This window comes from Hippocampus bargibanti, linkage group LG05, assembly GCF_051943395.1.
Source record: "Hippocampus bargibanti isolate YZ-2025 linkage group LG05, ASM5194339v1, whole genome shotgun sequence".
Taxonomy (NCBI): Eukaryota; Metazoa; Chordata; class Actinopteri; order Syngnathiformes; family Syngnathidae; genus Hippocampus; species Hippocampus bargibanti.
In genome coordinates, this window is record NC_142738.1 from 29,922,557 (window position 1) to 29,939,602 (window position 17,046).

The 17,046-nt window shown below is 39.9% G+C and overlaps 1 protein-coding gene across 1 annotated transcript; it reads left to right on the forward strand.

Moving 5' to 3' along the window:
- The first annotated feature begins 1,381 nt into the window (after window positions 1-1,381).
- On the forward strand, window positions 1,382-16,999 carry ftsj1 (FtsJ RNA 2'-O-methyltransferase 1). Its single transcript, XM_088995630.1, has 12 exons — window positions 1,382-1,446; window positions 1,741-1,802; window positions 2,214-2,349; window positions 5,118-5,187; window positions 7,765-7,873; window positions 8,020-8,098; window positions 8,643-8,695; window positions 8,789-8,842; window positions 10,160-10,262; window positions 11,141-11,224; window positions 13,010-13,113; window positions 13,194-16,999. Exons 3-12 carry the CDS (start codon window positions 2,229-2,231, stop codon window positions 13,341-13,343), a joined length of 927 nt encoding a protein of 308 aa, XP_088851756.1. The 5' UTR covers window positions 1,382-1,446; window positions 1,741-1,802; window positions 2,214-2,228; the 3' UTR covers window positions 13,344-16,999.
- Window positions 17,000-17,046: the final 47 nt, after the last annotated feature.

Below are 17,046 nucleotides of genomic sequence, written 5' to 3' on the forward strand. Positions count from 1 at the left end.
GCATCATGTCGAACGATGCTTCTGTCAATATTTTTTCCAATTAAACATTTTGTATGAAACGTCATTCCATGTTGTTGGATTTCTCTTTACTCTCAGTAGCCCTAATTTGGGTGTCTCTATACCAGCTGTGTGTTTTTTAATAATAATAATAACAATCAATTTAATTTCTAAGCGCCTTTAAAACTGGGTCATTTTTCAGAATCAGAAAACCTTTATTCGTCCCACAATGGGGAAAATTGGACATTTTTCAGTCACAGGATACGTTTTTCTGTGGGTGAGCAGTGACAGCCACATGCGCCAGCGTGCGCTCAACCTGGAAGTAACTCAAATACATCGAAAGCTAGCTAATAGATAACTAATAGATAGCTAGCTAGCCCACAGATAGCTTATAAATAGTAAATATACAGAGAGCTAGATAGCCTGCCAGCTAGATAATAGCTCGCTATGTAGCCAGCTAGATAGCTCAAGTGAGCAAGATAATATAAAAATAATACTCCATTTCATTTCTTAGCGCCTTTCAAAACTCTCAAGGTCACTTTACAGTCACAGGATCCGTTTTTCTGTGGGTGAGCAGCAGCAGCCACACGCGCCAGTGTTCACTCAACCCCGAATAACTCAAATAGATAGAAAGTTAGCTAGCTAGCTATTTTTGGCCAAGAGGCATTCTTCACCCTTAATGAGTCAGCGCAGAGACTCGCTTCATCTTTATTTACAGAGCATTTCAAACAATTAGCTCTGCATACAGTGCCGTACGTAGATTAAAACTTACGACTGAAAATCACTTTGCAGTTTGTTTCTTACATTTTTTATGTAATTCTCCATTGTGAGACGAATCAGTATGTTAATGAATTATCTTTAAAAAAAGACAAGTTCAAAACTGTTTCCATAAATTCACTCTTGTAAATTAAGTAAGTGAATATTGTAAACCCCGGTGCTTGTGATTTGCGTGTTTGGGGGCTGGGCTCGTCGAGGGAGCAAGGCGTCACGGATAGACGGGAGGACCCGACATCTAGGAGTGCGCAAAAGTGCCTGAGTGGAGTAAGATGAGCGTGAGTTGTGCCACCAACAACTCCGTATCAATGTGCTAACTGCTACGTTGGCTTAATAAAAGCCTGATCAGCTATGCCAGCGACTGCGCGCATCCTTTCTCACGCCGAGGGCCATTACAATATATTTGCATGTTGACCAGGGTCATAAATCTTGTCAGTACAGGCTGAGATTTTTTTCCTCGCAAATATAATGCATTTTATTTTGATTTCAAGTTAATGTTCCTCATTTCGCCGAGATATTATCTCCAATCTTGGTTTCAGAAAACTTCATTTTAGTTATGCGTTTTCTTTGTAACGTTGTCCATTTTGAACAGGCGCGCATGGGATAACTTCTAAGGACGAGGTCCTAACTGAACACGGAATCGTTTGCAGCGTAACGTTTCAAACAATTTTAAATGTAATCCACGTTATGAATCAATGTGTTTTTCTCCAATTTGTATAACTGTTCTTTACTTTTACAATCCCCCGATATTCATTACTTACGCTAAAACGGGAGCAATCTCGTCGTGTGTGCACAACGTACCAAACGTTGAAAAGGAATTAAAACTTTTTTTTTTCGCAAATATAATGCATTTTTTTTTTATTTCAAGTTAATGTTCCTCCTTTCATCGAGATATTCTCTCTCATCTTGGTTTTATATGTATTTATTTGAGTTGGTCGTTTTTCTGGTAACGTTGTCCTTTTTGGACAGGCGCGCGTGGGACAACTTCTAAGGAAGAGGTCCGAAGGGAACACGGAGTCGCCTTTGCTACTGTAAGCATAACGTTTCAAACAATTTTAAATGTAAGCCGCGTTATGAAGCAATGCATTTCCCCCCCCCCAATTTTTATAACTGTTCTTTACCTTTACACCCCCCCCCCCTATATATATTATTTACGCAAAAAAATCGGAGCGATCTCGTCTTGTGTGCACACGTACCAAACCAAATGTTGAAAATGCATTAAGTCTTGCGCCGACCACTCGCTAAAGTTGGGAAACTATGAAATAATCATAAACTAAATGCATTTTGTAAAACACAAACTACTTCTCTTCACACCACGTAACGATTTGGATGCCAGTGCTTTTGTGTACGTTTTGGGACTGCATTGTGACAGGGAACATAATATTTTGAAGGGGTAAATAGGTAGTTTGGTCGTCTAACATCATGTTGATGTCGTCTCCTAGAGGAGGCGTCTGAGGATGGGTCGCTCGTCCAAAGACAAACGGGACATTTACTATCGACTGGCCAAAGAGGAAGGCTGGAGAGCGAGGAGCGCCTTCAAGCTGCTGCAGCTCGACGAGGAGTTCAACCTCTTCACCGGTGAGACTGCGCCCTCGAGGTCTTTTAGCTCCCCACCACTGAACCCATGCCCTGACACGACAGTCGCGGAGACACACGAACACATGCAGTCGTGATGTGTCGTTCGCGAACGAGCCGGTTCATAAAGCCGGTTCTCTGAAGTGAACGAAGAGAGTCGGCTCCCAAGAAGGAGCCGACTTTTTTTCAACTCTATTCCCCGCCCCCAGTCTTCGGTTAAAGCCGCACGTCATTGGTCAAGATCCGTGGTAGAGGAGGGAGGGGAGAATTACAAACACGCAGCAGTGAGAAGGGGTTGGAAAAACAGTTCAATGAAAGACATTTCTGAGAACTTAGCAGAGGATGATGGTCACTTGACAGTCACAGGATAAGTTTTTCTGTGGATGAGCAGCGGCAGCCACATGCACCAGCGTTCACTCAATCCGGAATAACTCGAAAAGATAGAAAGCTAGCTAGCTAGCTAGCTAATAGAATGCTAGATAGCTAATAGATAGCTAACCAGGAATCTAATATGTTTCCTGACTCAAATAGCTAGCTAGCTATATAGCTAATGGATAGCTAGATAGATAGCTAATATGTTTCCAGACTTCACTTGAAGATTGCATCGATAAGTTAACTTTATCAATTACTCATTTTTTCTTTTTTTTTTGTTGTGGCCTAAAGGACAACCGACACCACTTTTTTGTTTCCTAACTGACACAGAAAAACGTTTTATAGCATTGAAAATAGCCAAAACACGCAGGATGATATTTTTAGTCAAATGCAAAACACCAATTAAAATGATTTAAAGTGTCCAAAAAGTACTTCAAATTGTTGGGGGTAATTCGCTCTATGAACATCTTTAAACATCTTTTTGCATCGTTTTGTTTTTCTTGGACTTCTTGATACGTCATATCCTGCCTGCCTTTACATAATGTCACATCCTATTACGTCACATCCTATTACGTCACATCCTGTCCGTCTTATATAAATGCTCTCCCAGCGCGTCTATGTCTCTCTCTTTCCTCTCTGTCACCCCTCAACCGACCACACAATGTCCCTGCTATCTACAAGATTAAAATAACTTATTCTGTTCAACACCTGGCTTCCCGCTGATTTCACCATCCCACTTCTAACACCCTGAAGAGCGGTGAACCAGGAACCAACGATCACTTTTAACCCATCACCCGGAAGTGGCCAGTTTCAGAAGGTCCCGCCCTCTTGTTCGTGACGTCACGCAAGACGTCTTGCCTTGCTGGAGAATCAAAACGATGGCTTCTGATTCGGAGAAGATGCTTTCTTGTTACTCATCCAGTTATGAATATGATTCAAATAGTTCTGGAATCGATTAAAGAAGTCTTTCCGGGTCATTTTTAGGCGTCAGGACTGATGTGTAGCACCCCGAAAAAAAATGCAGAAGATGGCGCCAGAGCTCCATTGATTTGTCTGCTTGGAATTTGTGTCAGCGAATATCAAATAGTAGTCTTGGTGCAACACACGATTCACCATTGTGTTATTTATGTGTTTTCCTTCTAATTTCACCATCAACACGAAGTTTTCAGACCAAACAAAGTACCGCAAAATGGACACAACTTGTCCGGAGGCGTCGTTTGTCTTTTAAATTAATTTACTACCAAAAATACGCTGTCATTTTAAAAATTGATATGACTTTATTTATATTACTGTGTGTGTGTGCGTGCATGTGTGCGCGCGTGTATGTCTTCTCCCACGATTTGACCAATCACGTGCGACTTTAACAGAAGGAAGTTGCGGCTCTAAGAGCCGGTTTGTTCGCGAATGACACATCACTACAAAACAATACAGTGAGACCTCAACTTACGAACTTAATTGAGTGTGTAAGGCGAAAAGTGTGTATCTCTAAAAAAAAATCCCATAGGAAACCATTAAAATGGGAATAATCCGTTCCCGGGTTTCCATAAAATATACTTTTCAACTAAATAAGCCTTAAAACTACACACAATATACCTTATTCTATGTATAATAAATGTGCTATTGTATTGTAATGAAAGAAATACACTGCATTGTATCATAAAGTCACTTTATTTACATTTGTGATGGTCATTTATGGCTTGATGGAATGGCGTTGGAGGTCGAAGGTCAAAGGGAATTGCTGAAGGAGAGGCGCATTACATGACGAGTGTAATTAAAGAAATAAACTGTGTTGTAAAATAAAGTTTTATTTACCTTTTTGATGGTCGTTGATGGCTTATGGAAGGAGAGTCACCTTCCATAAGGACTGTTGGTAACTTAACCTCTGGTGCTGTTCGGTCGTGTGCTTCCGCCGAAGATCACTCCGCCAGCCGTGGTGGGTGTGTATTATGAAAATAGTGCTTATCATAAGGTTTAATTTTCAGAAATTTGACGTTTGTAAGATGAAAAGTTTGTAAGATAAGGTGTTTGTAAGTTGAGGTCTCACTGTATCCACAAATCTTTGGAGGGTCTTTCATAGCTCTCAAGAACACTTTACAGTCACAGACAAGCATAGATACAATAATAAATAAAAATAACATTTTAATTTCGCCCATCTGCATTGGGCCCTGATCTGCAAAAGGGGGTTTCATTTATTTGGCACCACTGGAACAAGAAATAACCAAGCACATTTTAACCGATAACAAATATCTGGAGCTAATTAATCATTTATGCTGTACATTTGTCGCCTGGTTAACACGTACACGTCAACTTAAGAAGGTCCAGAGTTCAGCTGCGCTTATTATTCTACATTATCTGTCATATAATAATGTCTTTCTTTTTTTAAATTGTGGCGACCTTAGGTGTGAACAGAGCTGTGGATCTCTGTGCTGCTCCTGGCAGTTGGAGTCAAGTTCTCAGTCGGAAACTCAGGTAGGCACAACTATTCTTTCTGAACATCTATTTGACATATTTGATGGAAAAATAAATATTCAGTGATACCTCAGCCCACGAACTGAATTGGTTCCCAGAAACTGTGTGTCAGTCAAAAAGTTCGTCTTCCAAACATTTATTTCCCATAAGAAACCATTAAAACGAGAATAATCCGTTCCCATGTGCCCATAAAACAGTTTTCTACGAAATAAACCTTTAAACGACACAAAACAGACCTTATTTTATGTATAATAAATGTGCTATTGTATTGTAATAAAAGAAAGTGTGTGTCAGGCAAAAAGTTCATCTTCCAAACATTTATTTCCCATAATAAATAATTAAAATGAGAATAATCCGTTCCCATGTGCCCATAAAACACAGTTTTCTACGAAATAAACCTTTAAACGACACAAAACAGACATTATTTTCTGTATAATAAATGTGCTATTGTATTGTAATAAAAGAAAGTGTGTGTCAGGCAAAAAGTTAATCTTCCAAACATTTATTTCCCATAAGAAACCATTAAAACGAGAATAATCCGTTCCCATGTGCCCATAAAACACAGTTTTCTACGAAATAAACCTTTAAACGACACAAAACAGACCTTATTTTATGTATAATAAATGTGCTATTGTATTGTAATAAAAGAAAGTGTGCGTCAGGCAAAAAGTTAATCTTCCAATCATTTATTTCCCATAATAAATAATTAAAATGAGAATAATCCGTTCCCATGTGCCCATAAAACACAGTTTTCTACGAAATAAACCTTTAAACGACACAAAACAGACCTTATTTTATGTATAATAAATGTGCTATTGTATTGTAATAAAAGAAAGCGTGTGTCAGGCAAAAAGTTCATCTTCCAAACATTTATTTCCCATAATAAATAATTAAAATGAGAATAATCCTTCCCATGTGCCCATAAAACACAATTTTCTATGAAATAAACCTTTAAACGACACAAAACAGACCTTATTTTATGTATAATAAATGTGCTATTGTATTGTAATAAAAGAAAGTGTGTGTCAGGCAAAAAGTTAATCTTCCAAACATTTATTTCCCATAATAAATAATTAAAATGAGAATAATCCGTTCCCATGTGCCCATAAAACACAGTTTTCTACGAAATGAACTTTTAAACGACACAAAACAGACCTTATTCTATGTATAATAAATGTGCTATTGTATTATAATAAAAGAAAGTGTGTGCCAGGCAAAAAGTTCATCTTCCAAACATTTATTTCCCATAATAAATAATTAAAATGAGAATAATCCGTTCCCATGTGCCCATAAAACACAGTTTTCTACGAAATAAACCTTTAAACGACACAAAACAGACCTTATTTTATGTATAATAAATGTGCTATTGTATTGTAATAAAAGAAAGTGTGTGTCAGGCAAAAAGTTCATCTTCCAAACATTTATTTCCCATAATAAATAATTAAAATGAGAATAATCCGTTCCCATGTGCCCATAAAACACAGTTTTCTACGAAATAAACCTTTAAACGACACAAAACAGACCTTATTTTATGTATAATAAATGTGCTATTGTATTGTAATAAAAGAAAGTGTGTGTCAGGCAAAAAGTTAATCTTCCAAACATTTATTTCCCATAATAAATAATTAAAATGAGAATAATCCGTTCCCATGTGCCCATAAAACACAGTTTTCTACGAAATAAACCTTAAAGGACAACCGACACCATTTTTTTTTTTGTTTCGTAACTGACATCAGAAAAACGTTTTATAGCATCTAAAATACCCAAAACACGCAGGATGATATTTTTAGTCAAATGCAAAACACCAATATAAATGACTTAAAGTGTCCCAAAACTACTTCAAAATAACCTCTGAGATGGTGAGTTTCGGAAGGTCCCGCCCCCTTGTTCGTGACGTTACAGCAGGACATCTTGCCTTGCTCTAGAATCAAAACAATGGCTTCAGATTCAGAGAATATGCTTTCTTGTTACTCATCCAGTTATGAATATGATTCAAATAGTTCTGAAGTGGAAAGCATACATGTTTAGAATCGATGAAAGAAGTCCTTCAATTCGAGCCGTCAGGACTCCAATGTAGCGTCCCTGAAAATGCACAAGATGGCGCCCAAGCTCCGTTTGAAGTGGGCTGATTTGTCTGCTGGGAATTTGTGTCAACTAGTATCAAATAGTAGTCTTGGTGCAAGACACAACGATTCACCATCGCGTTATTTATGTTTTCCTTCTAATTTCACCATCAACACGAAGTTTTCAGACCAAACAAAGTACCATTCGTCGACTATTTTCTTTTTTCTTCGGCTTATCACTAACCTGTAGTGGGGTCTTTTTTCGCTCCCATAAGAGCAAAAGTACTCCACTCGATAACAAACCACGTCTGCATTCAAAGGAAGTGGGTGCGGAAAAGTAGTCCGGCAGCCACCGTGGCGCCGTGTGGTTTGGTTCGTCCGCCGAAAACTAGTTCATCAGCCAAGACTAAATGGTCGTGAATGTAATGTTCGCGAGGTGAAAAGTTCGTAAGCTGAGGTATTAATGTATTAGGACACTGGTCAGTCTTGAATGGGTCTGGACGTTGTTGTTTAGAGGTCCTGGGGAGGTCCAGGGTGGTGAAGAGGTGAAGATTGTGGCGGTGGACCTACAGGCCATGGCTCCTCTTCCAGGAGTCACTCAAATTCAAGGAGACATCACCAAGGTTAGCCTCGCATTAAAAACAAATAAAATCTCCATTGTTTGTAAGTAGCCCAAAGCGCATCATGACAAAAGTCTTCTGGCTCCACGCGAAGCGCCACATGACTAAACGGACATCCTTTCACCCCCCCCCCCCCCCTGCTGTCTCAGTTGTCGACGGCCGAGGAGATCGTCCGCCATTTTGAGGGCCAGCCGGCTGACCTGGTGGTCTGCGACGGCGCCCCTGATGGTCCGAGCCTTCGGCCGCCACGTCCGCCGCCATTGCTGCCTACTATCTATTATATATATATATATATATATATATATATATATATATATATATATATATATATATATATATATATATATATATATATATATATATGTGTGTGTGTGTGTGTGTGTGTGTGTGTGTGTGTGTGTGTGTGTGTGTGTGTGTGTGTGTGTGTGTGTGTGTGTGTGTGCGTGTGTACTATTTGCTGGCTATTAGCTCTCTATTTGCTACCTATTAGCTATTTATTCACTAGCTAATGGCTATCTATTTGCTAGCCATTGGCTATCTTTTCGCTAGCTGTTAGCTAGCTTAGTTTCTATTTCAGTTACTTCCGGGTTGAGTGAATGCTGGCGCGTGTGGCTGCCGCCGCTCACACACAGTAAAAAAAATTATCCTGTGACCTTGCGTTTTGAAAGGCGCTTAGAAATGAAATGTATTATTATTTATTATTATTATTATTATTATTATTATTATTGTTACTTGCCATCCCTCATGTGTTGTTTTTTTTTTGTTGCACTAGTAACGGGCCTCCATGATGTGGATGAGTACATTCAGGCTCAGTTGCTCTTGGCTGTGAGTCTCCAGGGTTTGTTTTTTTTCGCAAGAATGGCTCAAATCAAGTCATCTTAGCTGTTTTTTTTCCTTTCTTTTGTTTCCCAACTCCAGGCGCTGAACATCACCACTCACGTCCTTAAGCCAGGAGGAACCTTTGTAGCCAAGGTCAGTTCATCTTCTCTTGTTTTAAATTTTTTTGGGGGGACAAATAGATAGTACAGTGATACCCCGGCTTACAAACTAATTTTCGGGAAACACACGGAGCACCACAATGAGTGGTGTGTCGTTCGCGAACGAGCCAGTCCTCACAAGGAGCTGAAAATGGCAGCCGACTTTTTTTTTTCCTCTATTCCCCGCTCCCAGTACTATTCGGTTAAAGCCGCACGTGATTGGTCAAGATCCGTAGTAGAGGAGGGAGGGGACATACGCAGCAGGATACACGCAGCAGTGAGCAGGGGGAGGGGTTACAGAAACAGAAACACGCACGAAAGGGAGACGACAGAGCTTGAAAGAAAAAACAAAAGTGGAAAAAAAACAAGTGGAATGGTGAGAAAATGGAGAGAAAACAGTGAAATTTGGATTTGTTTCAACATAATCGATAGTTCAAAGGCAGTGTAGACTGCAAGGTTAAAATATCCCATCAATCAGGCTACACAAATAACCCTATCTATCTATCTATCTATCTATCTATCTATCTATCTATCTATCTATCTATCTATCTATCTATCTATCTATCTATCTATCTATCTATCTATCTATCTATCTATCTATCTATCTATCTTATTTAGTTGAAAATTATGTTTTATGGGGACCTGGGAACAGGTTATTCTCATTTTAATGGTTTCCTATGGGAAATTAATGTTTGGAATACACACTTTTTGCCTTTCACACACTTTCTGGGAACCAATTAAGTTTGTAAGCCAAGGTATCACTGTAGTTGGGAAATGTGTTGTATAATAAGGGGTCTAATGATTCGTCATTACAATCGACGTATCCGCTGTATGAAATTATATCGGCGAAATAGAGCAAGATATCGTTTGGTCAAAAAAATTGGTGTGATGTGAATGTCAATCAGAAAGTGTACAATGGGTCCTTCCTGGTCCTTTTACATTATATTGCTCACTTGAACTATCTCGCTGGCTAGCTAGCTAGCAATCTAGCTGGCTACCTAGATGGCTATCTATTAGCTAGCTAGCTGGCTACCTAGCTAGCTATATATTTGCTATCTATTAGCTATGTAGCTATCTATTAGCTAGCTACCGAGGTTTCTATCTCCATTATTTGAGTTACTTCCGGGTTGAGTGAACGCTGGTGCTTGTGGCTGCTGCTGCTCACCCACAGAAAAAAGGATCCCGTGACCGTAAAGTGACCATGAGAGTTTTGAAAATGTATCATTATCGTTATGATTGTTATTATTATTGTAAATAAAGCCAATTTGATCTATCATATTGATATCATTTCCTGGTTTCTGCCCACCCTCAGATCTTCCGAGGCAAAGACGTGACTCTGTTGTACTCGCAGCTCAAAATCTTTTTCAGCAGCGTGACGTGTGCCAAGCCTCGCAGCAGCCGAAACTCCAGCATCGGTCTGTTCGCCGCCTTTTTTCAACATTTCTTTTGTCGTCGCTCGCTTTTTTAAAATTTTAATTTGATTTACAGTGATACCTCAGCTTACGAACTTAATTGGTTCCCAGAAAGTGTGTTTAAGGCGAAAAGTTCGTCTGCCAAACATTTATTTCCCATAAGAAACCATTAAAATGAGAATAATCCGTTCCCAGGTCCCCCTAAAACATCATTTTCTCCGAAATAAGCCTTAAAACTACACATAATAGACCTTATTTTACATATAAAAAATGTGCTATTGTATTGTAATGAAAGAAATAAACTAGACTGTATCATAAATTTGTTTTATTTACCTTTGTGATGGTCGTTGATTTAGTTGCCTCTTGATGATATCCGAGTGATGTTGCTGTGCTTTCTCGGCGATAATACCCTCACTCACGCTCCCCCCTGCTGGCTGCTTTTCGTTAATCTAAATCAACAGAGGTTTTTCAACCTCTTCTATTGCCTGAGACCGTTGCTTAGACAACACAGAAACAGCCTTAGCCACACGTAGCAATGGTCGACTTAGCGTAAGTCACACAAACGCGCACCTCGTTGGTGTTTTTCCATGCTCGACCGTCATTTTCTTTTGTGTCCTCTTGGGTTTAACACTAGCCTGTTGTGGGGTCTTTTTCGGACCCATAATAGCAAAATTGCTCCACTCCATAACAAACCACGTCTGCACTCAAAAAAGGGGGGGTTACGAAAACTAGTCCGCCAGACACCGTGGCCCTGTGTGGTTTGGTTCGTCAGCTGAAAACTAGTTGGTATGCCAAGATTATATTCTCGCAAACGCGTGCGTAAAATGAGGTATCACTGCATTTATGTTTTCTATCTGTGTGTTTATTCTTCTGGTGTGCAGAAGCGTTTGTGGTGTGTCAAAAGTACCAGCCTCCAGAAGGTTACATACCCAACATGTCCAACCCTCTGCTGGATCACTCCTACGGTAATCTCATAGCACACCATCAAACAACAACGGACGCATCGGTCTAGGTTTCTATGAGAAGGGGAAATCAGTGCCTGCCTGTCACAATATACATCGTCACGGTTATGATTTATTCACCACGGATAATATTGAAGATAAATAATAACATTTACTATGGCATCCTGCTTACAAAATACAGCGATACCTCATCTTAATTGGTTCCCAGAAAGTGTGTTTAAGGCAAAAAGTTCCTCTTCTAAAAATTTATTTTCCATAAGAAACCATTACAATAAGAATAATTCGTTCCTAGGTCCCCATAAAACCTAATTTTCTATTAAATAAGCCTTAAAGGTCAACCGACGTCTCCGGACAGGTTGTGTCCATAATTTATAAAATGGCTTCAAATGACTTCTGAGCGTATTTTAAGAAGATTCCACCGCATATAGCTATATTTTACGTTTTAAGGCTTGCGCTGAATACTCCGGAAGTCTTGTTTTTGAGTTGGTGACGAGTCCGTATGTGACGTCACTAAAGGAACGCCCCTTACCGAAAAAAAGATGCATTGTCGCGGTCCTTCCATCACGTCAATGTATTTTGCTGTACTTGTTTGGTCTGCGGACCTCGTGTAGCACCCAAAAGCCGCCAGAAGAGGGTGTCCAAGCTCCATATAAGGAATTTATCAGCCTGTGGAAACAGAGGTGGCCACAGGAGGTCGCCATTTTGTGCCTCTTTTTCGGTGAGAAATTTCCCCTCAATGTTGCCTCAAAATGACAGGGAATAACTTCTTTAATCGATTGCAAACATGTATGCTTTCATCTTCAGAACTATTTGAATCATATTCATAACTGGATGTGTAACAAGAAAGCGTATTCTCCGAATCTGAAGACATTGTTTTGATTCTCCAGTGATGCAAGACGTCTTGCAGTGATGTCATGAACTGGGGGCGGGATTTTCTGAAAATGCCCAATTCGCAGCTCAATTTTTTTGCAGATTTTGAACACTTTAAGTCATTTTTATTGGTGTTTTGCATTTGAATAACAATATCATACTGCGTGTTTTGGGTATTTTAGATGCTATAAAACGTTTTTCTGATGTCAGTTAAGAAACAAAAAACTGACGTCGGTTGTCCTTTAAAACCACACAAAATAGACCTTATTTTATGTGTAATAAATGTGCTATTGGATTTTAATTAAAGAAATAAACTGTACTATATAATAAATTTGTTTTATTTACCTTTGTGATGGTAGTTGTCAATGGATGACGAACTTCTATGTTGCCTCTTGATGATATCCGAGTGAAGTTGCTGTGCTTTCTCGGCGATAATACCCTCACTCACAAAACTAGTTCGTCAGCCAAGACTATATTCTCGCGAATTTGATGTTCATGTGGCAAAAAGTTCGTGAGCTAAAGCGTTCGTAAGCTGAGGTATCACTGTACTGCACAGGTGTCAAAGTCAAGGCCCGCGGGCCAAATCCGGCCCCCCACATCATTTTTTTTCGGCCCGCGAAAGCAAATCAAACTTGTTAAATTCCATGATGATTGCTAAAATCTGAGCCAAAATTTCATATTTTTGGATGTCAACCACAATAAAAGTCATTATTCTTGACTTCAGATTTAAAAACGAGTTATTCATTAATTTGCTGTGTGCTCTATATGTAATATTTGAAGGGATTTAAATATTCTAATGGGTTCCCCAAATTCATAACGGCCCTCGAGAGGAAACCATAACTACAATGTGGCCCGCGCAAAAAAATGACTGACACCCCTGCTTGTACTGGATTTGAGAAACCTGTTTTTTTTTTACAGACGTAGACTTCAACCAGTTGGAAGGCCCAAACCGCATCATTGTTCCGTTCCTGGCATGTGGAGATCTTAGCGCCTTTGACTCCGACAGAACCTACCCTCTGCAGGTGAAAACTCCCCCTAACCCCGAAAAAAAAAAAAACAATTACCGCCCTTAAAATCTGACTTTATTCCTTTGTGCTGTCAGCTGGATGCTGATAAGGAGTACCAATACACCCCCCCAACCCAGCCGCCCATCAGCCCCCCATATCAGCAGGCCTGCCACCTGCGCAAAAACAACCTGCTCTCCAAGGAGGACTCTCCTTCCTCACTGGGACCACGACAGAGCGCAGACTAGGCCCAGGCTGAGTTTTAATAGCGTTTAAACACCAATCTTACATTTTAAATCATTTTTATTCCTGGCAGCATGGCAGAGTACACCCTGAACTGGTTGCCCGACAGTTACAGGACACACAAAGATAAACAACAAGTAGTGTTTGAGAGTTGTGTTTTATGACCAACCTGGGACAAAATATATTTTTTGATTTAAAAAAAATGTGATTTCCTTCCTTGTACAGTGATACCTCAGCTTACGAACACTTTGGATCACGAATTTTTCGACTCACGAATATATAATAATAATAATAATAATAATAATAAATTACATGCTCTCAAAGCTCTCTCAAAGCTCTCAAGGAAACTTTACAGTCACAGACAAGCATAGGTACTATAATAAATAAAATACAATCACAAATAGAATACAATAAAAAATACAATTATAACTAGAAACAAGAGAGAGAGCTACACAGAAAATGCAATTTTAAATCGGTGGCTTTTGAGATGGGATTTGAAGGTGGGAAGAGAATCCATGTTACGAATGTTGGGAGGAAGTGAGTTCCAGAGTTTGGGGGCAGAGCAGCTGAAGGCTCTGTCACCCATCGTGCTGAGATGGGTAGGGGGGCACACAGAGGTGGAGGGAGGAAGAGGATCTGATGGAACGAGAGGGAATAGAAATTTGAAAAAGGTAAGATAGGTATGGGCGGCAAGGATACGGATAGCTGTTGTGATATCATGAGAGGCTAGCTCTCATCGGGACAGGACAAGAAGTGCAATGGACGACAGGTTTGGATGCAAAGAGAAAAAAGGTTTTAATCAAGGGTTCCAGGGGGAATTCACAAGCAACAAAGGTTTGAATAGTGTCTCTTCCAATACTTATGAAAATAAAGTCTCTTCTGAGGTAAAACTGAAGACGGAGTTCTTTTCCAAGAGTCTCTAGGCCTCACCCCTCTCCTCATGTAGCCTAGCCACCTTAGCTAGGTTCAAATCCAGTGTCCAGTCGTGTGGTCCCAACTGGCAATGAGTTCCACTCAGCAATCAACTTCTTCACAGAGCACAGCAATCGAGCTTGTCTTTCCCCAAGCTCCCCACTCAGAGGCTCTCTGCCTTAAGAGCCTTGCTTGCCAATCAAGACCTGATCAGCTGCAGGTGTGTGGTTTTAATTGCTGCCTTCCACCTGATGGGGCCAAGACTCTCTCTGGGCGGAGCCATCTTAGGGGGATGTATTTGCCCTCCAGGACACAGCCTCTCGTGACATCACAGTGTATAGAGATGAATTTTAAAGTTGTTTCTATATTTGACCGGGAGCCAGTGGAGCTATTGGGGGATGGGGGTGATGTGGTGAAAGGATGAGGTTCTGGTGATGATCCGGGCTGAAGAATTCTGGACGAGTTGAAGTTTGTGGAGAAGTTTCTGAGGGACACCAAAGAGAAGTGAATTGCGATCGTCAATCCGGGAGGTGACAAGACTATGAACGAGGATAGCAGTGGTGTGAGGAGTGAGAGACGGGCGACGACGATTGATATTGCGTAGGTGGAAGTACGCAGATCGGGTTAAGTTATTTATATGGAGTGTAAAAATAGTGTGCTGACAAGAACGACACAGAGGCTTTTCACCTGATGCGAGGGAGAAACGGTCGAATTGTCAATAGTGAGAGAGAAACTGTTAGCTTTGCTCAAGGTGGATTTGGTACCAACAAGGAGAATTTGAGTTTTTTCGCTGTTAAATTTGATGAAGTTATGGCTTAACCAGGATTTAATTTCAGAGAGGCAGAGTGAAAGAGAAGAAGGTGGAAGAGAGACGTCGGGTTTGCTGGAGAGATAGAACTGGGTGTCATCCGCAAAGCAATGAAATTGCATACCAAATTTGCGGAGAATATTGCCAAGGGGAAGAATGTAGGTGATAAAGAGGAGGGGGTTAATAAAGCGCACACGGTACGTTATTTATTTGCTTATTTACTGCATGTCTTGTCAAACTTATTCGGCACTTATTCTTATGTTGTCATTTTATGTCCTATAGTTTTCACGGTGTTCCACACGAAACGTTGTGACATCAGTACGAAGCGTCATCCTTGACCGGGGTAAATCGATGTGCACATTATTAACCGAAAGTAGATAAATTTTGACGTAGACTTTAGACTCTCGTTCTGTCTCTCTCGCTCATCAAAACACATGACATGGAAGTGATAATGACAAAACATGATAAATAATAATAATAATGAATACGATTTTAAGAAAAACACACATATAAAGGTTCGCATAGAAACATTAAACACTTTTACAGAACAATACCAAATAAATTAATTTTTTGTTGTCATGGCAACCCGCCAATTACAATTATTATTTTACCAAGGAGGTGGTATAGTGAACAATTTGGGGGTAGCAAACATTAATTTCATGTTCAAAATTGATCCACTCCGCACATAAATCCTGTCGTCTCGTCCGAGTGTGAATAGTTCTCATTCATTTATCTACCTATTCAGTTATCTAGCTGGCTAGCTTGCTAGCTATCTATTTGGTATCTGTTAGCTATCTATTAGCTATGTAGCTATCTAGCTGGCTAGCTATTAGCTATCTAACCCAGAGTAAAACTAGTGCAAAACCAAATCCCAAAAAAAAAATCTGTTCTCTCTTTCATATTCCGCTAAGCACACATTTGAGACCAACAACGAGGCGCTCCAGCATTTAGTCCCCCCCAAAAAAAATCTGAACAATCCAAATGGTAAAAATCGTTCTAATAGGCCACCATCAATTGTTACATACTGTATTTCTACGTTTACCCAATTTGCTATCTAGCTAGTTATCAAGCTAGCTACACTAGCTAGCTTGCTATTCGCTATCTATTAGCTATCAGCTATCTAACTGGCTCGCGTGCTATCTCTCCAGCTACCTATTAGCTATCTAGCTATCTATCTATTAGCTAGCTACCTAACTTTCTATCTATTTGAGTTACTTCCACGGTGAGTGAACGCTGGCGCGTGTGGCTGCTGCTGCTCACCCACAGAAAAACATATCCCGTGACTATAAAGTGACCTTGAGAGTTTTGAAAGCCGCTTAGAAATTACATGTATTATTATATTATTATTTTGCTATTATGAGACCGAAAAAGACCTCACCACAGGCTAGTGTTAAGCCGAAGAGGACACAAAAGAAAATGATGGTCAAGCAGAAGAAGGAGATCATCGAAAAACAACGAGGTGTGCGTTTGTGTGACGTAGTGATCCAGTACCAGTACGCTAAGTCCACCATTGCTAGGTGTGGCTAAGGGTCTGTCTGTGTTGTCTAAACAATGGTCTCAGGCAATAGAAGAGGTTGAAAAACTTCTGTTGATTTGGATTAATGAAAAGCAGCTAGCAGGGGACAGTGTGAGTAGGGGTATCATCGCAGAGAAAGCACGGCAACTTCACTCTTATATCATCAAGAGGCAACGACATAAACAACCAGTACAGTTTATTTCTTTAATTACAATATAATAGCACATTTATTATACATTAAATAATGTATATTTTGTGTAGTTTTAAGGCTTATTTCGTGGGAAATTATGTTTTATTGGGACCTGGGAACGGATTATTCTCATTTTAATGGTTCGTTATGGGAAATAAATGTTCGGCAGATGAACTTTCGCCTTACACACACTTTCTGGAAACCAATTAAATTCGTAAGGTGAGGTATCACTGTATTAGCCGTTTTTGTCGTATTTATTTAAAGGGGTGGGGTTGCACATTT

Coding starts and splice junctions, on each gene's coding strand:
- ftsj1 (XM_088995630.1), top strand. CDS start 2,229: ATGGGTCGCTCGTCCAAAGACAAACGGGACATTTACTATCGACTGGCC. Junction 10,263..11,140: donor CAGCCGAAACTCCAGCATCG/GTCTGTTCGCCG, acceptor TCTGGTGTGCAG/AAGCGTTTGTGGTGTGTCAA. Junction 13,114..13,193: donor ACAGAACCTACCCTCTGCAG/GTGAAAACTCCC, acceptor TTGTGCTGTCAG/CTGGATGCTGATAAGGAGTA.